The sequence below is a fragment of the Podarcis cretensis genome (genome assembly GCF_951804945.1).
Source record: "Podarcis cretensis genome assembly, chromosome: 13".
NCBI classification, from domain to species: Eukaryota; Metazoa; Chordata; class Lepidosauria; order Squamata; family Lacertidae; genus Podarcis; species Podarcis cretensis.
This window is the reverse complement of record NC_137182.1, coordinates 28,292,042-28,317,956: the sequence shown is the minus strand read 5'-3', so window position 1 is coordinate 28,317,956 and position 25,915 is coordinate 28,292,042. Positions and strand designations below refer to the sequence as shown.

General features: G+C 43.7%; 2 protein-coding genes across 5 annotated transcripts in view; one reads left to right on the top strand and one right to left on the bottom strand.

Moving 5' to 3' along the window:
- IKZF3 (IKAROS family zinc finger 3) overlaps positions 1-11,840 on the bottom strand; it is an 84,550-nt gene extending 72,710 nt beyond the window's left edge. For all 3 annotated transcript variants that reach the window (XM_079948802.1, XM_079948801.1, XM_079948803.1), the window contains exon 1: positions 11,710-11,840. In XM_079948802.1, coding sequence (XP_079804928.1) covers positions 11,710-11,716 — 7 coding nt within the window. In that variant the 5' untranslated portion in view covers positions 11,717-11,840. The remainder of the gene's footprint in view (positions 1-11,709) is intronic.
- A 1,962-nt stretch (positions 11,841-13,802) lies between these two features.
- On the top strand, positions 13,803-24,591 carry ZPBP2 (zona pellucida binding protein 2). Of its 2 annotated transcripts, none has more exons than XM_079948870.1 (8): positions 13,803-14,016; positions 15,140-15,220; positions 18,418-18,543; positions 19,169-19,330; positions 20,594-20,812; positions 21,877-21,962; positions 23,125-23,302; positions 24,467-24,591. In XM_079948870.1, exons 1-8 carry the CDS (start codon positions 13,914-13,916, stop codon positions 24,562-24,564), a joined length of 1,053 nt encoding a protein of 350 aa, XP_079804996.1. In that variant the 5' UTR covers positions 13,803-13,913; the 3' UTR covers positions 24,565-24,591. The 2 variants fall into 2 exon arrangements, with proteins under 2 accessions (XP_079804996.1, XP_079804997.1); XM_079948871.1 differs by having other exon boundaries at positions 13,804-13,920.
- The last annotated feature ends 1,324 nt before the right edge of the window (positions 24,592-25,915 follow it).

Below are 25,915 nucleotides of genomic sequence, written 5' to 3'. Positions count from 1 at the left end.
CTGCTTTGAGGTTTTCCCCCATAAAAATATAAAACACTATAGAAATGAAGTGAATAATAACAATGATATCCAAATAATATCAATAAATGTTTGTTGGAGATGAAAGGCATTCAGATACAGACATCGTGCAAGATTTCGGTCCAGTTTATACATACAAACTTGTTGAGAGAAGTCCTAGATTCAGGATGGGGAATCTGTGACCTTCCAGATGTTTTTGGTTCCAGTTCCCATTCTATATTCACTATGCAGATGGGTCTTGAGAGGCCAACAGCACCTGGAAGGCCACAGTTTCTCCATGCCTGACTGAGACAAAATCCAAGGGATGATAGTATATGACATTGCTCTCAATCCCAGAAACATTTTATTGGGGTGTTTAAAAGGAGTGGCGAAACCAGCAGAATTAAAACAACAATTCCATTCATTTGCTACTGCACTGATCTCTGGAAAACCTTGCAATTCCTCTTAATTTCAAAGTGGTTAAAAACTGGATGTAAACGCATTGCTAATTAACTTGTTTTTCAAGAAGCTACTCACTATCTCTTGAGTGATACTGATGCCTATTTTAAAAAGTTGCTGTGTTACCTTGATGACAAGGAATATCAGAAAGAGAGAGAGCTAGATAAAATTGCTTCGCAAGAGAAACAAAGATGAAGGTTGTGATCCTATACACAGTGAGCCACAGAGAGCCAGTGTGGTGTAGTGGTTAAGAGCGGTAGTCTTGTAATCTGGGGAACCAGGTTCGAGTCTCCACTCCTCCACATGCAGCTGCTGGGTGACCTTGGGCTAGTCACACTTCTTTGAAGTCTCTCAGCCCCACTTACCTCACAGAGTGTTTGTTGTGGGGGAGGAAGGGAAAGGAGAATGTTAGCCGCTTTGAGACTCCTGAAGGGGAGTGAAAGGCGGGATATCAAATCCAAACTCTTCTTCTTCTATACCAGCTGCTGGGAGTAAGGCCCACTGAGCACAAGTAGAGGATTGCCCTGTTAATTTGTATTGAAGACGGAGGTTTTCTGCACCCCTGGAATCTATGCATGCCTGATATAGGGTCTGGAATGTGAAATTTCCATTATTGGGTTGATTTGTTGCTGTGGCATATATAGCTGCCATTGCCTCTGGCATGAACAATTAAAACTTCACCTTGAAGAAGCTACTATTGAAATCAAGATAATAGGTTTATTGAAAGACTGTCTTTAAAGATAAATCTCTGGAATAATACTTTTGTAGATGAGGCACAAGCTTTTTTCTCTGTTATAGATGAGCCAATCCATTTATTCCGTGCCAGGGCAATTTAAAATTAGTCTCAATTAGATTATTTTTGGAATTGTAAATGTGTTAATTATGGGTGGCGTTCAAGTAGATTTTTTTTTTCAAAACAGACCTCATATGGTGTACAGAAACATGCAGTGCTTTTTTTGGTAAAAAAAAACAAATTAGTTAATGAGATGTTGTGTGACTCATATCTTGATAAAAGTGTCATGGGTGCCAGCACAAAATGGCTGCCATGGGCAGTAAAAAATAAATAAATTAAAAAGAGATGCCAGCACTCCATGTTGGTGAGTACTGCCACAAAAACAACACCGGACACATGTAAACAGTGAGGCCTGGTGGAAGTGAAATGCAAAAAAAACCTACTTATGGCAATTAAAATGAAAGCTCATACCAGGATTAGGTAACATGGTGCCCTCCAGATTTTGTGGACTACAACTCCCATCATCTCCAGCAATTGGCCCTGTTGGCTAGGGCTGATGGTAATTATATTCCAAATTATCTGAGGAGCACCAGGTCTGCCAGTCCTGGCTTATACTTATTTGGCATACATTTACAGCGCAATCCTCTACCTGTCCAGGTACGTGTATCTATGATTCCAACAGGTACGTGTGTACAGGATTGCAGTCTTCAGCTGTAATAAAATAGTCATAGGCTCTATGCTTGGCATTTTCTTACCCTCTGATCACACTGTTTGTATTTCTCTCTCAACACCTCTCTCGATACCTGCCAACTGCAGGTGAAGACTTCACACATCTGGAAGTAGACTGCAGTCCGCAAAATCTCCTACCATAATAAATGTGTCAAGTTTTTGAGGTGCCACAAGACTCCTCCTTGTTCGCACTAAATATAAACTTGCTCACATTGAAGGCCTTTATCCCCTTCACCTGCCTTCCTGTTCTGTCCCACAGAAACCCATTTCCTGTCAGCCCCTTTGTTCACACTCCTGTCTCCTCGGCACCGCCTGCCACATGATTTCCAACCTCTAGAGCAGCTCCCCGCCCCAGCTCAAAGCCAAAACCACCTTCTGCAAAAACCCTCCTGAATTCCTCCTTTAGCGTCTCCTCGCCACCATCTGTCAAGGCCAGACCACATGGTTCATGAAAGTAACACATTTAACAGGGCAACTTTTTAAAAAAAAAAAATAGCCATTGCGAAAAAAAAAGGAGGTGACTCCAAAACAGCCGTCATTTGCCTGGGAGGCAGGGGATGATATATTAGCTGCATTCCTCCTGGGGAAAAGGTGGCTGGTGAGGGGAGGGGCGCAATTTCATCAGAAATATGCTGACCATAGAGGAAGGGGGAGGCTTAAATTCCCTCCTCGCACCCCATATCCTAGGCCCTATAATAACCCAATTGCTGCAACTGCTTTTGATTTGAATGGCATTCAGGCAAGTAGTGGCCACATTGCCAATATGGCTTCCCAAAGCTGCCAGTTACCAAGAGGGACTGCTGTGCCTTGCAAAGGATTCTGGGGCATGTTTCAGGATGCACAGAGTGCTAAGCCTGCCCTTTGGGGCACCACCAACGCTCTGCACCAATCTTGCACACCTTGAATGTTACCGAGAGGGCTTCACTGTCACCCTCTGCCAACAGAGAGTGCACAAAGCTGGAATCAATCAAACTTATTCCTGCTTTGAAGACAGGAGTGGCTGATGTGCTCTGGTCCATGAGGTCACGAAGAGTCGGACACGACTAAACGACTAAACAACAACAATTCCTGCTTTCCCACTGTGAGCTGCTGGCTTTGGATTTGATTTTTTAAAAATTAGACAACTGGTTAGGGCCTAGGGGCATAGCTGTCAACTTTCAGATTTGAAAATAAGGGATCAGTGGCCTCGAAAATAAGGGATCAGCAGCCTCACCTGTCCCAGGGACAGTCTACGGGATATCTAACAATCCGGGATAGCAGCGGGAAGCAGTGGGAAACGGTGCTGGAATAAGGGAATTTCCCGCAAAAAAAGGGAAGGTTGACAGCTATGCCTAGGGGGAACATGTCCAAGTATGGAGTCCAGCAGTCTGAGGTGGGGGGCTTGGGATGGGGGCAGAATATATATACCGCCACCACTGCGAGCAAGGCCTGTCATTTACTGGTTGGTTGGCAACCCTAGCTGAAAACTGCAGGGAAAGTTTATCAATAGTGCAGAGCCACCGTGCAAGCCGTTTGTCTGCCATGACATATCGCAAAACCCCTGATAAGCTGGCTGAGGAATACTGACTGAAAACCACTTTTTGAGGGAGAGTAATCAAGCACACATCTCTTCTAATGGTCTCTCTGCTTCTCTCTTTCTCCCTCCTTTGATCTCCTTATCTGAGAATCTGATGTCTGTTTAAAAAGAGAAAGAAACTTAGTCCTGGCTGTTACATAACTGCAAAACTTAGCTCACATGAAGCGGCAGGAAAGTGTTAACCGCTTCCCTTGCTTCACCACCAAGGTTTATGGAACACATATGGGGCCTCTGCAACATCTGAGTAGAAGAACTTTGATAGCAGAAGGCCTTTCCAGACCACTGCCGTGCACCACTCCTTAATTTTTTTCCTTCTTCCTGAAGATTAAAGTATTGCTTCTCGGATCTGACACCACATTATCTGGTGGTGAGGGGACAGAGCAGTTCTGTTACCCAGTCTCTGTGTGTTTAACTTTTCCTTTTTTGTTTTGTTTTGTTTTGTTTTGTTTTGTTTTTGCTTTCTGACCAGTTGCTAGAAAATCAGATTAAAACTGCCCCTTAATGTTCAACAACAGGAGTAGAGAACTGGAAGCCATCCAAATTATGTTGGAATACAGTTCCCATCAGTCCCAGCCAACATGACCAATGGCCAGGTGTGTGTGTGTGTTGTAGTCCAGCAACATCTAGATGACACAAGCTTCCCTGCCCACTTTTAGAAGCAGCCTGCTCTGACCCAGGGCCAGGCCCACCCATGAGCCAAGGTGAGGCAACTATCTCAAGCATTGGGGACAGGCTCGTGCCTTACAGCATTCTGCTGTTAAGCTGCCAAAATATAAATAGACATGTAGTCCACCAATGCTATTCTCTGGGGGCAGTCATGCAGGCAGGAGTGGAACCACTGCAAAACAGTGCCCCCAACTCCTAACCCGCAGGACACCATGGTCAATAGTATAAAAACTGGAGGAGGAATCTAACAGCAGCAGTAGGGTTGCACTCCACTGCCTCGCCTTCAAGGGAGGTCGTCTGTCAGGGTAACCAGGGCTGATTCTGTGCCATATGCAGACCTGAATCCAGAGTGGAATGGGTCCAGGTAATCTGTTTCCTCCAATAGCGCCTGCAGCTGAATCACCACTAACCTTTTTTTAAAAAAATAGTATTTATTAACATTTTAAAGACTGCAAAAGAAAGACAAAGAATTAAACAAAACAAAACAATACAATACAAAAACAAAAACACAACACAACACCAACCCCCAAACATTAAATTAACAAAACCAAACTGCGTTGGTCCTCTGTGAGCTGGGACCTAGAGGCAGCTCTGACACAAACAAACACAATTTAAAACACATCTAATAAGTTCAGTATCTTAACTTTCATTTACTTGTTTCAACGACCTCCTCACACCTCCCTTTTTGTATTCCACTTTAATTAACTGTTTCAGCAATTCCTTTCCATCTTCCTCTGTTTTCTGTCCTGTAATTTATCTTAACATATTCTAACCTTATATTTCCCTTTAATATATAATTGTCTTAACATATTTTAACTTTATTTTCCCTTTAATACTCTAATAATCTATTTGTACTTAATTCCTCATAACATTTCTACTAAAGCCATATAGCTCCTTTCCAACATTTTTCTAACACACATTAATTTTACAATATTTTTATAAATAGTCTTTAAACTTTTTCCAATCTTCTTCCACTGACTCTTCTCCCTGGTCCCGGATTCTGCCAGTCATATCCGCCAATTCCCTATAGTCCATCAACCTGGTGATCTTCTGTCCGATGCTCTTAACTCTTTCCCAAGTCCCTTCTGCGAATCTTCTTCATATTTATACATGAACTTTACTTTGTCTTCCACTGATCTTATTTTCATTTTCCACCAACCTTGCAAGAACCTTACCCCAAGGGTGGGTATTAGAGATGGATGGGGGTGGTAGCTGTGGAACATCTCAGAATCCAGTGAAGGCTTTTTCAGCAGCAGGAATACCACCACGTTATTCAAGGAAGATGGGACAACCCTTTGTTGCAAAGATGTGCTAACCACCCTCTGGACTCACCCCCACCCTGCAGTCAGCCCCCCACCCTGACTTAGATGAACAAGTGAGGATGGGCAAGGGTGAGAGGGCAGGTGGTTGGGCAGATAGCCGGAAGCACCTTGCCCACATCCTCAGGCCTCAATAGCTGGAACTGAACACAGAGAATTGGACATGACCATAGCTGTCAACGTTTTCCTTCTTTTAAGGGAAATTCCCTTATTCCGAATAGGATTCCTCGCAAGAAAAGGGAAAAGTTGACAGCTATGGATATGACAGTGTTCTGGGTGTCTCACCAGAGAATATATAAGCATCAAGCAGCATCCAGGTCTGGTACCTCAGGTTACATATGCTTCAGGTTACATACACTTCAGGTTACAGACTCTGCTAACCCAGAAATAGTGCTTCAGGTTAAGAACTTTGCTTCAGGATGAGAACAGAAATCGTGCTCCGGCGGCACAGCGGGAGGCCCCATTAGCTAAAGTGGTGCTTCAGGTTAAGAACAGTTTCAGGTTAAGAATGGACCTCCGGAACAAATTAAGTACTTAACCCGAGATACCACTGTATAAAAGTGAACCATTTTGCCCTGTTTAACTCTTCACAGCAGACCTTGAATGGTTCCAGTGCCCCCACTGACAGTTGTCCAACATTAGAGAACTAAAATGCACAGGCTTGCGTTTTGGTCTTAAAACAAAACAAAACAAAAAAAACTGTTAGTGAAATGGAGATCTACAAGTCTGCAGGAAAGAGGATTCATCTTGTCAAAATTTTAAAGGTAAGTGTTTGACACAACACCCCTGAGCTGACAGGTGCCAAGGAGGGGGGGCCTAGATGTCACCCATGAATCACTAGTTGCTAATCTCTGCCTTATATAATCAATTGTGGTTCTGTCACTTGCACCTCATTGACAGATTGCAAGGAAATGGAGCTTACTTTGAGTTGGAGCCCACCACAGATGCCCACCATCTATTACACAATGGTCTGAAGAACTTAATGCTTTTGCTACATTTGCACATACTTTTCATAAACACCAATCTCACTTGGATACCGATTTGGACATTTGGGTAGCATCTATCGAGCTATATGAATAAACTAAAATGGACTTATTGATAGTTACTGTATTGTTAATATGAGATTATTGGGGCGCAGTCCCCTTCCTCCACTCCTTTTTCTTTTCTTTTCTTGAATTAATTTTTGCAGTAAAAAAAAAAATTGAAAAAGGAAAAGGGACTCACCAGAGATTACCCCCCAAAGAGGTACTGAATGGAAGCAATTGGTTCTGAAAAGTAGGATGTAGCAATAAATATAAAACAAATGTCTCTGAACATATGCAGAGTTAATTTCTCTTAACAGTGCATGACTATACCCAGGCCTCCGTGAGTCTGGCCATATATCTGGGATTGAAGGGGATGAGCTTCTAGGCCAGAAGATGTGCGTTCAAAGAAGACTTGAACAGTGGTCAACCATGTCCAACCTGGAGTCCTCCAGATGTTTTGGACTACAACTCCTGGCAGCCCAAACCAATGGCTGTGCTGGCTGGAGATGATGGGAGTTGTAGTCCAAAATAATCAGGAGGGCGCAAAGTTGGAGAAGGCTGCTTTAGAAATTAAGCAAAACAACCTTGGAAGAATTAACACCATCTCAATAATAACAGAGAGCTTTTGAAGATAAACCAGAAAGAAAATGATTAGAAGCATTGAGATTTTAGAAAAAGGGGATTCACCTGCTATCTACTTAATCAGGTTGGAAATTATATATATCTTCCAACAATTCATAGATTAAAAGTGAGCCTTTCATGTAAAAACAACAGCAACCCATTCTCACACCCAAGAGTGATGCTCATGGGAACCCTCTCCCAAAATTGCACACTACTGAAGTCTCATCTGTTCTTGCTATTTATATATTTACTCTGCAGGCAATGTGGTCTGTGCTGCAGTGCCTTCTCAAGCAGGGAATATTAGTAAACTGACCAGAGAATCCTACCAGCTCCTCAACTTTAGAATGTTCAATCTCACAATAGATCTGGCTGCCCTTATTACAAAGAGCAGCAACTCAAAACACATTAAAACTGTTTATCTGGATAGAGAGTTTTCCAGATTTTGTCAGACTACAAATCCCATCAGCCCCAGACAGCGCCAGTCAATGGTCAGGTGATGGGAGTTGAAGTCGAGCAACATCTGAAGGGTTACAGGTTCCCAGCCTTGAAGCAAATGTATTTCCATTCATGGGCACTAAAATCATGACGCATTCCCCATTTCGAGAGTTAAGTTCTGGAGAGAGTGGCTAAATCCTAAAGAATTACAGCTCACTTAATATGTTTTTAAAAGTGTCAGCACTCCCAAAATCTCTCCAAAATGACAAAATGGGGATGATACACAGGGACAGACAACAGACCACAGGGACTGTCCCTGGTAAAGAGAAATAGTTGGAGGTGTATATGAGTTCACTTCAATCTTGCACAAAAATCAAGCAATCTTGTTTCAGGGGTACGAGATGACGGGACATCGCTAAAACATACATTTATTCCACTGCTAATATTTGATACTAAGGTTGTGATTTCATACTTTCGTAAACTGACACACTCATAGGCAATGCAAATAAAGAGGTCACATCTTATGCACAACTCAGCATTCACGAAATGAAAATATTGCCAATGCAGGATCCAGTGAAAACCAAAATCTGATTCCTGCGACCTATTGCTGTGTTTTTCAAAACATTTTCATTTTTATTTTTGTGAAGCTCCTGTGCCCTCAACAGCTACGTTGGCAGGCAGAAATTCACAAAATTCAGCTTTTCCTAGAATTGGAAATGGGGCAATGGTCAAACGTCGTCCCCCCCACGTTAACGTATTGACTGTTACAGAACTGTTTAAGTCACAACAGACCTCTCAGAAATTTTGTGTTCAAATGAAATGTCCTTCTGCAGCTGTACAGAGGAGACCAAGCTATGCAGCATGAAAAGTTCATACAGAAAATTCACTTTATCCACTAAGGTAAGAAGGAAAAGAACGAAGAGGAACAATATGTGAAACAATGGCAAAGCCAAGCAATACCCAGCCACGTGCCCTAGCTTAAAACCCTGTTTGATAACTATATATTATAAAGGCCAAACCATAGATCTGGCAAGAGAACCGGATACAGAAACCCAGGTCATCTAAAAAGCAGTGAGGAGAGGACATAATTTTTAAAGAAGGATTGACTGTGGAGAATGGTCACTTTCCCAGCCTGTAAAGGCCAACTGGGGGAAGCAAATCTCGAGTGCTAGTAGGTTGAAAAGTAGTTGGGGGGGGGGGGACAACTCTGAGTTGGAAAGTACCCAGTTCTTCCTCCATGCCTCCCTGCCTCTTAGAATCTTCCCAACGTTGTTTTTCAACAAAGCAAAAAAGGAAACAGTTGAGGATTCGCTTCTGCACGATACAAGGAGGGTATTTTGCTTCTCTCAGTTTTTCAAGCCTTGCTAAAGCTGTGCCCAAAGAATAGGAGCCGGGGAGCAAATTGCTATTTCAGCATTCAGCTTTGGGAGGGGGCCATTAAGAGATGTGGAATGAGATTCACAGAAAAATTTAAAATCCTGCAAAGATGGGGATTTGGGAGGGGTGGTTCTGGGGAGAAGCAGTCCATTTTAAAACAGTATGTTCCAGTGAACATACTGTTGCCTGTTTTAAGCCTTCCCACTTTTTTGCAGGGTGGGTGGGCGCGACAACAAAGGAATTTGACCCTATGGCGTTCATAGCCACCGGCCTATGTAGTTGCTTATGGTAATAGTCGCTTGGCATTTAGAACTAGTGAGGTGCTCCTGAGGAAGATTGCCAAGTAGTCTGAAACACAGTAGAACCCAAGGATTCCTTTCTCTGCCTTCCCTAAATGGAAACCAAGGAAAATTGGACAAAGTTTAAAAAGTTGGGAGCAACTTTTTGAGGAGCAGACCTCATGTTGAGACTTTCAGAGCGAGAAAGAATTACATGCTAGACCAATCACCCACAGAGCTAAATTAGGGTTGCCATATTTTGAAGAGCAAAAAAAAAAAAGAGGATGCTATGACGACTCTCGTTTTAAATACCCCCTACTATGTGTAGGCTATAGAAAGTGTGATATATTGCTGAGGGGGACAGGAGAACAGAATAGGAAAGCAAGTTTTCGGCCACCAGTTATGTCCATGTCTCATCCAGAAAGTATGGCAAATTTTAAAAATCCACTCGGACAGAAATTTTACCCCTGAAAAAGAGGATGTGTCCTGGAAACAGAGAACGTATGGCAACCCTATAAATATCAATGGTGGAATGCGACTTAAAGAAATCATCTTGCCTTTGACATTTAAAAACAAAGAATGAAAGAACGTGCTGGTGCCATTTTTCTGCTTGGCACTAAATTTCAGAGAGCAGAAATTTGGGTGTACAGAGAAAACATCACACCCTTTGAGCTGCATATCCGTCATCCAAATGGAATCCCCACACAAAAAACACATCTGCTTTTATAGTGTGATACCCACTTGGCCAGAGAGGGACCTTATCACTGGATAAAGCACCTGGCAAGACCACCACATTTTAGCACTAAGCAAACATCTGCAGCTCAATCCTCATTTGTATTGACTCAGAAGAACACCCTCTGACTTCAAGGGGGCTTTCTTCTAAGTAAACATAGCTAGCATTGACGCCCCCCTAAGAAGTAACTATTTCTTGAAGATCATACTTGGCAGCTACAAATTCACTTGCCAATTTTTACTAAATAAATAAATAAATAAATCTGCTTAGGAAGTGGCAGTTGTCAAATGAAAATATCTGATACAAAAGCCATCCCTTTACAGGTTACAATCAATATCCCAACCTCTTATTTGCTGGATGAAGAGTTCTTTGGAATTCAAAACGCAGAACGTCAGCCTGATGACAGATCGGTCATACCGATTTTATATCTCCTGGCAAAGTGCTTTGAATGCCAAGCAAAATTAACAATTAAACCTGTTTAAATTGTTAACAATTGCCAGATTAACATCTGAGACAAAACAACAAGCAACACTTGCAGTGTCACATCGAAAGCAAGAGACACTCCTTACAATCCACAAATGAGTGACCCTAGCAATTGTTACTTTACAAACAACCTGATCCTATGGATGTTCGCTTGCATGTAAATCTTCCTTAGTCTGAAGCAAGCGTGCGCAAGATTGAAACCTCACTTTACTTTGTAAACCAATTTGGCTGAAATTTTGAAGTTTTGACCTATGAAATATGTATTGTACTGGTGTGCATATACCTCTTGGTATGTATGTATTCTGAGCATGTAAGGTGTGCACGCATGAACTAAAGAGAAACATAGCATGTTTCTCTTTAAACAAATGGGAACAGGAGAAAGTAATTCCTAAAATATAGCCAGCCATCAACCTGCACTGCAACCACCCTACCAGAAGAGTTCAGCTTTATATTGTATCCTTAAGATACTTTAAGGTTGTGATTCCAGAAATCCACATCTTAGTAGCCAATAAAAAACAAACTAGGGTCTAGGAAAGAAAGTAGCACTTCATAAATCTTGCCATTCTAGAGTGTGTATTTTAAGGCGGTTCAGCACTTAAAAAAAAAATTCTCGTTGCAAAATTCTAATGGAAGTAGAGAGGAAAACGAAGTAGAAAAGTCCAAGAAAACAATAGATATTTCACTGTCATTTTCACATAGCAAGTGGTGTCTGGGTAATGCTATTATCACAGAATTCCTTTGTGTTTGTGTGTGTTCTTTATTGTTGGAAGAGCGGGGTTCAGTAAAGAACTGTACAAAAGCTGTGAAACAGGAGAGACTGCATTGCTTGGTCTGCTGTTCTAAGTTCTCATCACAGCAAAGCGGTATTTGAAAAAAAAGAAGAAGCAATAATTCCTACGGGCAGAATCCTTTCCCTGCCCTAGTGTTTATTTCATCGTCCCACTTTGCACAGAAGCAGCACACCAGGACCCCACAGAGAGTGAGAGGTCAGTGCGCCTCCTACGTCCCTGGCATCCCTTTTGAAATTCTGTCTTGTGGTTCCCGGGAGCTTCTGTGGATGTGGATGTGTGTGGAGGAGGAGGAGGAGGAGGAGGAGGAGGAAGAAGAAGAAGAAGAAGAAGAAGAAGAAGAAGAAGAAGAAGAAGAAGAAGAAGAAGAAGAAGAAGAAGAAAGGAGATCAACTATGAAACTACTTGCACATGAAAATAAAATAAAGGAAAGGAAAGGAAACCAGGGTTTTGCTGAAACAGAACTCGTCAGAATTGTATCATCTCTCACCTTCCATTTTGTTCTGCAGCAACTGCTCCAGATGCTTCTCTTCTGGGTCCTGGGATTCCTCTGGACTTTCAGAAAGAAAATAAGATTCCCAACCTGGCAGGCTTCTGCTTCAAAAGGGAGCTGTCTTGCATCGCAGCAATGACACTCAGGGCTTGTCAGGGAAGGACAGGAAATACTTGCATGTTGTGTAGGAACAGAGCGTCCCCAGGTGGTGGGGGGAGGTGGCAGATGTGGTGCAAAAACATAATAACGAGGCACAATTTTTTTAGTTGCTGTCACTCATTTGTTGGGGGGGGGAGCAGGAATCCAGCCGTCCTTCTCCTAGTTAAGGAAGCATTGGTTCTCCAGTACTCAGACCACAGAGTATTGATCTGGGAGGTCTTCTCCCCTAACTGTGCGTCTGTCAGCTGCTTCTCCCTGTTTGATTCAGATTACTTAAAACCATTGTAAACATTAGCAGTGCACTTCTGTGCACATTTATGCAGAAGTAAGCCACACTCTGTTCAATGGGACTTACTCCCAGCTCAGTTTGTATAGGAATGTAGCCTAAAGGTTACAAACACAATTTAGCCTAACCTTCCTCACAGGGGTTGTTGTGAAGATGAAATAGGGAGGAGGATGAACATGGTTATGTACACCACCTTGAGATCCTTAGAAGATATAGTATATTTCTATGGTATATAAATGAAAAAATAAATAAATAAAATGATTAAATAAACCTTTTAGGGACAGATTTTTCCAACTACTGTCCTCATCTCTTCAAAGATAATAATAATAATAATAATAATAATAATAATAATAATAATAATAATAATAATAATAATTTCTTATTTACACCCCACCCATCTGGCTGGGTTTCCCCAGCCATTCTGGGAGCCTCCCAACAGAATATTAAAAACACAATAAAACATCAAACATTTAAAACTTCCCTAAACAGGGCTGCCTTCAGAGGTCTTCTAAAAGTCAGGTAGTTGTTTATTTCCTTGACATCTGATGGAAGGGTGTTCCACAGGGTGGGCACCACCACCGAGAAGGCCCTCTGCCTGGTGAGGGAACCGCCAGAAGGCCCTCAGAGCTGGACCTCAGTGTTCAGGCTGAACGATGGGGGTGGAGACGCTCCTTCAGGTATACTGGGCCGAGGCCGTTTAGGGCTTTAAAGGTCAGCACCAACACTTTGAATTGTGCTCAGAAACATACTGAATAATCTCCTCTTTGAAGTAGGGCACAAGACCAACCAACCTATTCCTTTTTTAAAAAAAAAACATTAATTTATTTAACATAATTATTACAAAATATAAGCAAAATATTGCAAATACATACATACATATTTCAGATAAGCACACATATATAAAAAAAGAACAAAAGAGAAAAGAAGAAAAGAAGAAGAAAAAATAGAGAGAGAAAAGAAGAATAAAAGTTGGAAGAATTTCTTCCAAATTTATTCTACAAATATCTCAATATTAAAATATTAATAAAATGTCATTCATTGACTTCCATTGCTTACACTGCACTTCCTATATACATTTTAAGCAAGATTGTATCTGTTATTCTGTATTATTCCCATACAATCTCACACAAATATTCTAATCAATAAGTTTTCTAAATCTTTCATAAATCTATTCTAAACACAACTAATACTTTACATTCAATCTTTGTCTACATAAATAGTCATTTAAACATTTCCATTGTTTCTGGATTATATTTTTTGGTTTTTGTCTTATCAAATCAGTCAACTTTGCTAATTCCAAGTATTCACATAATTTATTCAGCCATTCTTCTTTAGTTGGAACATAATTTCCTTTCCAAAGTCCAACCTATTCCTTAGGCCACCCTGAGTGGGCCAGTGGGACCTCAGTCACTCTCTGGAAAGGGAGCAGGCGAATGCCCACCCCATCCCTCCCCTACAACAGCATCTTGCAAGGGAAGATGGGCTGCGGGAGGCCAGGCTTTCTTCCAGAGATGCACATTTGCCATGACGGACTCTCATAAACCTCCAGAGAATCCCGAGGTTCTCCGGAACAACCGAGGCAGAACAGTAGCCACGGTTACTGGAAAGACAAGAGGACAAGTCTGTTGGCTTGACAGTTGGAACGCCGACTGGACGCAGGAGGGGTATCTCCCTTTGTTTCCCCCTTCTCCCCCCCTTATGGACAGAAGGCTGAGAGGGCCAGAGTAGCAGAAAAGGATGGACTCTCCATTGCACCATGCAAGGCGGCAGCGGTTGGTCGCCCCTTCCCTTGTACATCGCCCCCCACCTTCTCCTCACGATGGGGGTCATGCTGAATGCTCTCATGGCCTTGACCCAAGGTAACTGACATCCATTTTACAATGGATCGGCCAATGGCATGCAGGTCTGGGTACCGGGATTCCCCAGGGGGCGGGACCAGCCGGCCGATGAGCATCGCTTGGGTCCGCCCCTTGGTGGTTCTCAGGCCTAGCCTTCTCGCAGAGGGTTCAGAAACTGGGTGGGGTGGGAGGAACCATTACATATACAGTGGTACCTCTGGTTACGTACTTAATTTGTTCCGGAGGTCCGTTCTTAACCTGAAACTGTTCTTAACCTGAAGCACCACTTTAGCTAATGGGGCTCCCTTCTGCCGCCATGCCACTGAAGCACGATTTCTGTTCTCATCCTGAAGCAAAGTTCTTAACCCAAGGTACTATTTCTGGGTTAGCGGAGTCTGTAACCTGAAGCGTATGTAACCCGAGGTACCACTGTAATTAAGCCTATTGCAAAAAACAACCAAAATGGGTCTTGTTGCAGCACCTTAAAGATGGACACATTTATTTTGGCAGGTTTTGTGAGCAATAAATCCTCCAAGGTGCTGGCTTATTTTATGCCCTTCAATCTGACACATTCTCATTCTGCTGGAGCCAACTTGTGTGCTGCATCAAGTATTACCACGCAAACGCCGTCTGATGAAATTCCCTCTTCCTACGCCATTCTGAGAGGTGTAGGAGGCCTGTCCTGTGTTTGCAGCTGGCCACATTCGCAGGGCTGGTGCAAGAGGTCCTGCTGCTTGCAGCAGATGCAGAGCCACTGCCCCACCCCAGCACCACACAAGGACTTCCGTCTGCTTCCTGCTCCTATTCCTATAGATTGTGTGGTCCTTGCAGAGTAAGGTCCTTCCAAAGAGTGCCAGTTCCAGACCCTCTTCCGTCAGACAAACCACCTACCAACATCTTCATTTTATCGGGATTGAACCTCACATCATATTCAGACCCTACTATTCCTCCAGGTAGCTTGGGGCAGCTTGCATTGCATTGTAATGCTTGCTATCTTCACAACAGCTCTGTGAGGAAGGGTAGGCTGAGCACTGACTGGTCCAAGGTCATGGAGCAAGCTTCGTGTGAGTTGGGATTTAACCCCAGGTCTCTGTGGTTCAATCCCATGTGCCCTAATCATTAAATAATTTTATTTTCCCTGCAGTCGAAAATGAAGTGGGCAAAGAACAGTATTCTGTTACATCAGTTAAAAAGAATTACATTTATGGCAATACCCACCATAAAGGTAACATTTTATTTTTCCATTTCTAAAATTAAGATGGTGCATGGAATACAGTGTGTGTGTGTTGTTGTTGTTTACCAATGAAAGGAGCAGAGATAATTCTTAGAAGTTCAACAGGAGCATTGTATCCTGTTTGTGTCACTTTATTAAAAGAGGTCTAAACCACTGAGCCTCTTGGGCTTGCCAATCGGAAGGTCGGCAGTTTGAATCCCCACGATGGGGTGAGCAGTTCAAAAGCACACCAGTGCAAATAGATAAATAGGGACCGCCTTGGCAGTAAGGTAAACAGTGTTTCCGTGCACTCTGGCTTCTGTCACAGTGTTCCATTGCGCCAGAAGTGGTTTAGTCATGCTGGCCACATGACCCAGAAAGCTGTCTGTGGACAAACACCAGCTCCCTCAACCTGAAAGCAAGATAAGCGCCACAACCCCATAGTCGCCTTTGACTAGACTTAACTGTCCAGGGCAGTGCCGGATTTATGTATAGGCTAAGTAGGCTGAATCCTAGGGCCTCTAAATCTAGGGGGCCTCTCTAGCCTGCCCGCTCCCCAGTGCTGCAGTCTTCCCTTTCCCAAAATTGTAAACCCAAGACTTCATGCAAGGGCAGGGCAACCCAGGCCCAGCAACTATTAGACTCAGGGCTAGCCAGTGGGGCTCAATTTGAAGCAGTGGGATGCAACTTGAATTTTTTTATTTTTTTTTTGTAGGGCCCCACTTCACAGCCAAAGTCTGCAAAATCTTATAGATATAAATAAAATCCACCTAGATTCCCCTGGTGCAGGGGCCCCCTTAGGAGCGGCCCACGGTGCCCAATTTGGCCCAGTTGCTCCAATTGCCTTAAGGTCAGCCCTGATGAGACTGTGCAGGGGTTGGACTGACAAGCCCTGAACCTTCTAGGTCCCCGGTGTCACCATTCAGAGGGCAGACTCAAGGACTTGTTATGGAAATCAGTTTTGTCACCTCTTCCCCCCCAAACCCCGAGACAACGAGCCCAGCCACCCTTTATTCACAGTCACATAAGCACTACACTACAGCATGACCATAAACTTGTATGTTCAACTACTGAAATATACACCCAATATGTAGCAATGGAGATTTATGCTACTGCTTTATGAATGATGTCAGAGCTGCCTCCAGGTCCCAGCTCACAGAGGACCAACGCTAGGCTGTAGTTATGTACAAAAGTCTTTATTGAGATTCAGTCTCCATTTTAAAGCCGCAGCGTGCAGCTCTACGTCCCGACCTTAGACCGGCGAAGTCCCGTCTGAGTCTCCTCCCCTTCCACACCAGTTTAAGACTCTCGCTTTGCTCCACCTCTTCCTAAGTTCCTTTCTCCTCTGGGCCCTCCTGCCCGCTAGGGTCTCATCCTTCCTGGACTCCTCTGACGCTGACCCTGACGATTCTTGCCCCTCCTTCCGGCGGGCTTTAGGACCTGGTTCCCTATCCGGGCTACCTTCTGTGCCGCTCGCCTGTACCTTTGAACTTGGCGCACGCGCCCAGCCTGCAACTTTCCTCTTAACCGTTAACTCGCTCTCCGATGGAGGCGTGGTCAACCCTGACTCATCTTCTCTCGCTGGTGGTGCATATGTGGGCTCTGACACCTGGGACTCCTCCCCCCCACTACGCTCTGGTGGGGAAGCTGGTCCTGATTTCCAACTGCTGCTCTGGGAGTCCCCGCTGGCCCCTTGCTTCTGGGGTGTCCCCCTTGGGTCGCCCCTTGCCCTGCCCATCGGCGCCCCCTTCTGTGAATCTTCCGATTCGCTGGAGAGGCTCATGGAATCTATCGGGCTGCTGTCATATTCTCCTACGCTGCCCTCGGATTGCTCCCCCTCGCTATCCATCTCCTCTCCTCCCTGCGCTCCCGCTGAGTCCCTGACAAATGAACACTGTGTTTTATGAACAGACTCTGTATTTTTTGAATTACCTAAGAGCCACCAATAGGGAGCTCTAGAATCTGACAGCTAACCAACTGGATACTACCAAACAGTGACCCCTATTGCTGAAAGCAGGTAACCAGCAGGAAACACTTCAGCTCAGCCTTTGCACTGTTGACTGAACACCCCCTGCTGTGCAGATAATGGAGAAAGCTCATAAATTGTATCCCTTTTGGCATCCTGGCCAACTCTATTACTCTGGTGTAAACCCTGGTGCACCAGAAGCACAGAATAGCAGCAAATAAAATTCGCTCATATGTCAGCAACTGATAAGACTTGTCAACCAGTTCTTCCATGGTCTTCCTAAATTATAAAGCTCCAAAATACAGGCTAACAGAGAGCAGGTCTGGGAAGAGTGAGGCATACAATGGGCACCACCACTGAAGAGGCCCTGCTCTGTGTAGCTCCTGCCCTGTCATTTGATAGAGTGCCCACTTGCCCTCCTTCTTGACATGGAATGCTCTCTATTGGAGTCTCCAGGCCCAGTACAAAGACCATAAGAAGGGAGAGCAGCGACCTTGAAGTTCCCAACAGCTGTTAAGCAAGCAAGCAAGCAAGCAAGCAAGCACACAGGTCACCTTTGTCACAGTCAGGATGCCTATGTCCTGGCCAGGCCTGCACCCAATCTTGTTTTTGTAAAACCCTGTTTGTCCTCAGTAACCAAAATTATATTATCAACATATACAAGCAGAAAAGTTGTTTTCCTTCATTTGCAAGGAATCGTACAAAACAAAGTGGCACTAATAAAGAAAAGTTCCAGGGTGGCAACAGAAAGCAAACTAAAAATGCTTTTGCAGTTCATCAAAACTATCCAGCAACATCAAGTTATAGGAAAACTGGTGCTATTAAGAGTAATCCTTCTAGTTGGTTAATTGGTTTGGCAACTTCCATGCACATGCTAATTATTTCCACTAAGAATTAAATGAACTAATCAGAGGCAGCTACAGAAGAGTTATGAGATTCAGTTGAGGGTCAGGTGCCTTGTCAATCCCAGCAGGTATATAAGAGGACAACACGGCCTGCCCAGGCTGCAAAAGGTTTACAAAGTTCAGTTATTGCAGAAGTTTTTCAGTATTAATTTTATGCATTTTTGTTTATAACACTTTTCCATTTTCTTCTAGTTGTGGGGGTGGGGGTGGGGAAGGGCCTCACAAGTGGAGTAGCCTAGGACCTCTCTTCATCTAAATCTGGCCCTGGTCCAGGGTCCTTTACCTTTATCTTTACTTATGCTCAGGATATGACCATTTTTCAACATCTTCTTCTGCAGTGAATGTCTATGTCAAAGTACACAGAGACAGCCCCTTTCTAGTGTGCATGGACTTGTCACTTTCACAAAGTGAAGTCATAGACCCCAACTACCTATGGATTGGGCCAGATGGACTGAACCTGAGACGTGAGTTACCTTTTTGGCAGAATCAGAAATCATAGAATTGTAGAGTTGGAAGGGACCACGAGGGTCATTTAGTCCAACCCCCTGCGATAGAAAGGATCAATAGGCTTTCTAGCTCAACTCCCTCTTGAAGACAGGGCTACAAACTCACCCCCTCCACATGGAGAGATGGATTCACCCATACACCATAATGTGCCACAACTAGAGTGTCGGAGTAGCACAGAAATTAGGTGCTTGTCTGCTGGGATCCAAATAACTGTGTAACTACTTCCATTTGCCCAAGAGGGTATTGGGCTTGTGTTTCCTGACTTTCAGTTGCCCTGGCGCATGGCAAATCACTTTTGAAACTGACAGCTGGGAAATTATATGGTTTCCTACCTCCTCTTAACCCTTTTTGCTAAGTTAAACAGGCCCATTTATTTTGGTATCTGCGCTAATAGTGACTTCTAATGGTGGCAGCTGCCCCAGCACAGAAAGCAAAATTAGGATGCCATTTGCATGTATTGTAGGACCCCTCCCACCAGATCCTTTGCATGCCTGCAGCTGCCTTAGAGCACAGGTTCTCTAGGCTCATGTATGTTGCATGTCTGTTGACCTGGCTTTACCTTTCTTTCTTTCTTTCTTTTAGGGAAAAGTTATGTGAATCTCACAGCTACTGGAAAGTTGATGGTGCGCGGTTTTACAGAGCACATGTCTGGATCTTACACTTGCACACTTTCTTACAGAGTTTTACAGCCCGACATGAAAGGAGAACGAGAGATATTCAAGACATATAGGTTTATGGTGTATGGTAAGAGAAGCAAGTTCTGTCTTGCCTGTGCCCTCCTAACTCTTGCTCTAGGCCTTGCCTAATTCCTAAGCTCACAAACAGGACTGAATCAGGCTACTGTGAGCCTTCAAAACATACGAGAGAAGTTTGGGTACTCAGAAATGCACCGTCCTCTAATGAGGACTCAACTAGAGTTGCCAGCTTTTCAGTTAGCTCCTACTCCTGTGCCTTTGACAGCAGCTAAATCTGCAGACACCATAGGTACTTTATCTCCATTATCTGGAAGGTGTTACCTGTGCACAAGAGCTGGCCAAGCCAACACCTCTCTCTCTCCCCCTCCCCCCTCTCTCTCATACACAGAGGGGGGGCACAGGTACAGGTTTTCTGCACTTCTCTTTCTCTGCAATTAAACTGGGATTCTGCACTAATTGCTTATATGTAAGTGCCCCAGAGCACCTGTTTACTACTAATATGCAGAAACTGAGCTGGTTCACATGTCATACTAATCCACAGTTTTAATTATTTGTTATTATTTATTAAATTTGTATACTGCCCTATACCTGCAGGTCTCAGGGCGCTTCACAGTTTTAATGCAAGGTGCATGAGTTGGAACAAACCTGAGCAAGCCTTGAGCTTGCATGCTCCTCTAATGTTTCTCCCCATCCAGCTTCCCAGATGATCCAGTCCTGGAGCCATGGTTCTGAGTAACTATAGTTAACTTAAACAAGCCAACCACCCAAGCCATGGTTTGAAGCTGGCTTGTTAATGCTAACCGCAGTACGTCAGTCGAAAAAAGGCCATGGTTAACTGAAACGTGAAGCTTTAAACTCCTCCTGGCTGTGCAAGAGAAGAGGAAAGGGTTAGCACATGAATGCTCGTTCTAGCTCATGGACATTATACTAAACTACAGTTGTGCTAACATGACTGTTGTTCATGGATCTTGTCCCAGGTGCCCTGCTTCTTCCCTGACTTTTAGTGGCCAAGGAAAGAAACTTTAAGTGAGAAAGAGAAACAGCAGCAGCACTACTGGTGTGGCTTACCTGGTGTCAGGTTGTAGCCAATTCATAGATCACAACCCAAATACGTTGACCGAGGCCTGAAAACAATAGATTATCTTACACCATAAGCCTGAGAGAAAAGAGCCTGGGTCTTTTATTTTATGTACAAATCGTAGTTGCGGTAGGTGCTTTATAAATTGATAAATATGGTTAGCAACAACAGCAAATGATAGTGCATACCATTTAGAGTCAAACACATTTCTCCTCTCACCCCCATCTTTTAAAGCATATCGGGAACCAGATTACACGTATCGAATGGCTGTTCACTTTACGACCAAAGAGTGCCGTCTAACAACAAATCATCAATTCTTTCAAGAGCTAAATAAGATATTGAACAATCTGATTTCCCACCTGACATGTCGTATCAGCGAGACGTCCTACAGATGCTTCTCTGTCAAGCGACCAAAACATGGGCTAGAAGACGAGCTGTTCATTGTTTTTCAAGGTAACAGAAGAGGGGTGGTTCTGTTTTGTCACCATGGCCTTTGGCCAACGGGAAACAGTGGTGGGATGATCCACATAGAGCTAGATATTTAGAGAGGATCTCTAAAGATCCGTCAGAGGGATATTCTATCTCCAGTCTTAGCGCCAAACACCACAGCATTGAAATGTCAAATAGGCCCTCTGCCTGTTCTTTAAGAATAAAAGGGAAAAATGCTGCCTTTTACTCTTAAACAGCAGGCAGAGGACTTATTTCCAATCTCAGTGTTATGTTGTTTGATGCTAAAATCAGAGATAAAAGATCCCCCTGACTGGCCTTTAGAGAGGTTCCCTAAAGGGCATTTTATCTCTTATCAGAAGAGAAAGTGCCCTGTCTTTCTAACAGTACACAAACTTCCTGAAAGGTCTCTTGCATACCTCCACTGAACTTCCTTGCAATATGCAGCCACCAGAGAGGGTTGGGTCTTGGTTCACATGGGCTCACACGGAGCAAAGTGAAAGCCCAAACGACATCATGAGAGCTGCCTGCAGCACAGAACATGCCCCCAGAATTTGCTGCAAGGCACTGGGGTTTAATGGCAGAGAAATCAATGGCAAAAGTCTTCTCACAAGATAGAAAGTTTGAAAGCCACTGCCATAGGCCAGGCCTTCTGTCGCTGTCCATGGTACTTGGTTATAGTATAACTGAAGCCACATTCCTTCTTCATCTGTTGCTTGCTTCACCCATCACTTTAAGAGCTTAGGGTTTGGGGTTTATTTCCTCCCCCCCTTCCTGGCCCAAAGATGGAGCTATAAGACAGGTTATGTGTCTCCTGGATTGTCCGTCCTTTTCTAATAACACTCCTAAACAAGGCAGATCTAATATAGCTTGAAAGAAGGCAGCCTTTGTGGCTGCAGTCCTAAGCAACCTTTCCTGGAAGCAAATTCCATTCCAATCGCCCAGGTTTAATTGTGAGTAAATAAGGCTTGGGAATGAGTGCAAAAATCCTGTCTTTGGTGAGTCTTTAGGCACAATTAACAGAGAAATGAATTTTCATCAGCAGGCAGTTGTATTTCTTTGCCTTTTAGTGAGTCCATTTGCCCCTGGCTGGGAACTTATCTGTCGCAAGATGGCCTCTGACTGTGAAGATGTGACCAACAACCGTGTTCAAAAGGTCAGAGTTCTTTTCAAAAAAAATAATTCTGAACTGGAATATTCAACAGTTATACATTCCAAAATGCTAACAAGATAAGTGAGTTGGGAGAGAGGGAATAGAGGCTCAGAGCAGCTTACAAAGCATAAAATACCTTTCCCTACTCCTTGGCATATAGCCTCCTGTGTACACTAATAAGTCATAACCGGTCTCTCTTGCAGTATCTTGGGTTTGAATTACTCTCTAAGTTAGGTTTTTCGGGGTGGAGATAGGTAAGTGCCCCCTCTCCCCAACTGGCAGTGCTTGGATCACTAACTGTTCTGCACATCTGCTGCAGTTGTCCTTTTTTTTGGCTAACTGTTTTGAACGCTGTTTTGTGGTTATTCCATTAGGGTAAATGAGGCACTGCCCCTTTAACCTCAATCTGCCCTCTGCCAGCGCCTACCTGTCTGTCTCTTTACATGCATCCAGTTGAGGGGATGGCCCTGACTGTTGGTTTCAGCATTGCCCTGGCAGAACTCAGCAAGGAGCAGGGTGGGAACCAAACTAGAATTACTTGGCTCTGCCCATCATTGGCTCTGGTTCCACCTCCTCCTGGTCTCCCTGGCCTGCCCTACCAGTACCAAGGAGCACCCTCTACCATTAGCACATGCACAGTATTACTAAGAAGCATGGCTGCCATGACAGCCTACTGAACAATGAGGCTGGCAGTGCCAACAGGAAAAGGAGGGGATAAACACTGGCTGGAGAAATGAAAGGGAGCAGCCATAACCTAGAGGCCAGCGTTCCTGCACCTTCTGTTTTTATCCTGAAGTGGGAGGGTGATTTCAGCAGATGCCGCTCCTCGTGACATGCACTGCAGGGGCATGAATACCTTCACATAGCCCATTGCTATCCTTTAAAAGTGCAGGGAGCAAGCAACTTCAAATAACATAGATGTTTGAACACTAGAGGGGTCTTCTGCAGGCATTTTCAAATGTTAGTGCACAATTTATGGGGACTAAAATCTTGTTCCTTTATGTAATGAAGTGAGGAGAGAATGGTTGCTATAGAATGCACTGGCAAGGGCAAGGAAGTGAGAAGGAATAAGCCCCCCTTGTTACATGTAGGGAAATATATAACGTTGATGCATCCAGTCAACATGCATGTTGTTGTATTTTTCTGACTTAATTGTATGTTTTAGGCCCAGTCGCTCGTGGAAGAGTTCTTCCGTAGGCAGCAGTACATCATGAAACATGAGTTTCAGAATGCCCCTGCAATCCATTACATAGACCATAGTTTACAAGTCACTCGGCTGGACAGCTGCCGGCCAGGGTTTGGGAAAAACGACATCGCCCACAGCGACTGTGCAAATTGCTGCGGTATTTGTTTTATTATCTATCTATCTGTTCCCACCACCCTCACCATCCTCCTCCGAAGTGTTCGGGATGGCACACATGGCTTTGGGAAGGTCACTCCCCATTTATTATCACAGCTCTGCAAGGTAGCTACTGAGGCTGAGAGAGGTTGGGCTCAGATCACCCAGCAATGAATGCCCAGCTGATTTCTCCTATTAAATCAAGCGATATAAGGGCTCTTTGAGCACAGCTTTTTGAGGCTGAGAGAACACCTCCTACGCAACCTCAAAAGCACAGAGGTGCAATTGCTCCTTTTAGAAACACGGATGGGTGAATCTGTCTATTTTAGGTCAGTGCCACTTTGGCAAAAAACAACAACAACCCCAATTCGTTTCTGCAGCACATTGCCCAACCAAAAACCTCTCAAAATACTATTGAAATATTTATCCCAAAAGTATTTTTATTCCCTCTGCACACATGTACAGTGGTACCTCAGGTTAAGAACTTAATTTGTTCTGGAGGTCTGTTCTTAACCTGAAACTGTTCTTAATCTGAGGTACCACTTTAGCTAATGGGGCCTCCTGCTGCTGCCACACGATTTCTGTTCTCATCCTGAAGCAAAATTCTTAAACCAAGGTACTATTTCTGGGTTAGCGGAGTGTGTAACCTGAAGCATCTGTAACCCAAGGTACCACTGTAAATACAAACAGTGTAGCGACATTTGGAGGCGAGTGAAAGCAGAGGTGCCAGAACGGATTAAATTCGTCAACCAAGGTACTCCTGCTATTTGTAATTCCCATCCTGTGAAAATTGCTTTGCTTCCCACTGTCACTATTACAACGAGGATTTGATGTTAAAGATAACAAATGAGCACTGGAAGTTTGGCAGCAAAATAGTAACAATAAAAACAAACAAACCCGATGAATTTGTGGAATAAATGCAATGTCGCAAGATGAGGGAATGGCCATTTGACAAATAACTTGGAATTGTAAATAAATGTTTTCCTTAATTGCAAAGGTTAGACAAATGATTGCAATGCTGTTGCACTTGGTCCTTTGTGCATATGTTTTGCATGTGTGTGCATGGAGAGGTAGATATATAATCTTGATTGTTGCAAGAATATCATGACTGATAACCCATTAGATGGCTTCATTTCCCCAATATGACATTTGCCCATTTGGTTCGCAGTGGCCTGTGACCCCGGAAGCTACAGCCCAAACAATGCAGTGGTCTGCCAGCCGTGTGCAAATATACGGATTAAAAACTACGGAGCAAAATCCTGCTAAATAAAAACAAAATGAGAAAAATGGAAAGTGAATCCTAAGACTTGTTATTTCATCGTTTTCTGCTCCAATCATGGGTTAAAACAAGAGTCAAAGAAAGACATGAAAACGATAGCACTGTATTTACTTCCACCATGGAATGTCTAGTAAATATACAGTACAATAAAATTAAGCATATAATTCATAATTCATAATAAGATCTAACAATAAATAGCTAACAATAAATATGTGGAAACATAATACCAATAAAGCAAAACTAAGGCATCTCCAAAATTAAATATTGATCCCAACAAAAACACCTGAACGATACTAGTCTCTAGGCATCCTGAGTGTCTTAATAGTCACAATTTGTGACCCTCGTTTCAAGGGAATTTATTCCTAATTTTGAACTCAGCGGCTGAGAATTTGGCTCCTCCCACTTCCAACAGTGTATCGCCATACAGAAGCTGGACCACAAGGCCGTATAACACTCTTCTGAAAAGTCTTAGGATAATCATAGTTTAGAGTTACGCTCTAGTTGTTGAATAGCTGCAGTTTCCTGTGAAACAGGAAGCCTCCACATTTGTATTAATGTTACATGTGGCCTTTGGACCAAATTTGTTGTTGTTTAGTCGTTTAGTCGTGTCCGACTCTTCGTGACCCCATGGACCAGAGAACGCCAGGCACTCCTGTCCTCCACTGCCCCCCGCAGCTTGGTCAGACTCATGCTGGTAACCTCGAAAACACTATCCAACCATCTCGTCCTCTGTCGCCCCCTTCTCCTTGTGCCCTCCATCTTTCCCAACATCAGGGTCTTCTCCAGGGAGTCTTCTCTTCTCATGAGGTAGCCAAAGTACTGGAGCCTCAGCTTCACAATCTGTCCTTCCAGTGAGCACTCAGGGCTGATTTCCTTCAGAATGGAGAGGTTTGATCTTCTTGCAGTCCATGGGACTCTCAAGAGTCTCCTCCAGCACCATAATTCAAAAGCATCAATTCTTCGGCGATCAGCCTTCTTTATGGTCCAGCTCTCACTTCCATACATCACTACTGGGAAAACCATAGCTTTAACTATACGGACCTTTGTTGGCAAGGTGATGTCTCTACTTCTCAAGATGCTGTCTAGGCCTGTCATTGCCCTTCTCCCAAGAAGCAGGCGTCTTTTAATTTCGTGGCTGCTGTCACCATCTGCAGTGATCATGGAGCCCAAGAAAGTAAAATCTCTCACTGCCTCCATTTCTTCCCCTTCTATTTGCCAGGAGGTGATGGGACCAGTAGCCATGATCTTCGTTTTTTTGATGTTGAGCTTCAGACCATATTTTGCACTCTCCTCTTTCACCCTCAATAAAAGGTTCTTTAATTCCTCCTCACTTTCTGC

Excerpts from the sequence above, each read along its gene's own strand:
- ZPBP2 (XM_079948870.1), top strand. The coding sequence starts at position 13,914 with ATGCAAGGCGGCAGCGGTTGGTCGCCCCTTCCCTTGTACATCGCCCCC. Across the intron at positions 15,221-18,417 it reads TGGCAATACCCACCATAAAG|TGAATGTCTATGTCAAAGTA; the intron begins GTAACATTTTAT and ends CTTCTTCTGCAG. Across the intron at positions 21,963-23,124 it reads CCAACAACCGTGTTCAAAAG|GCCCAGTCGCTCGTGGAAGA; the intron begins GTCAGAGTTCTT and ends TGTATGTTTTAG.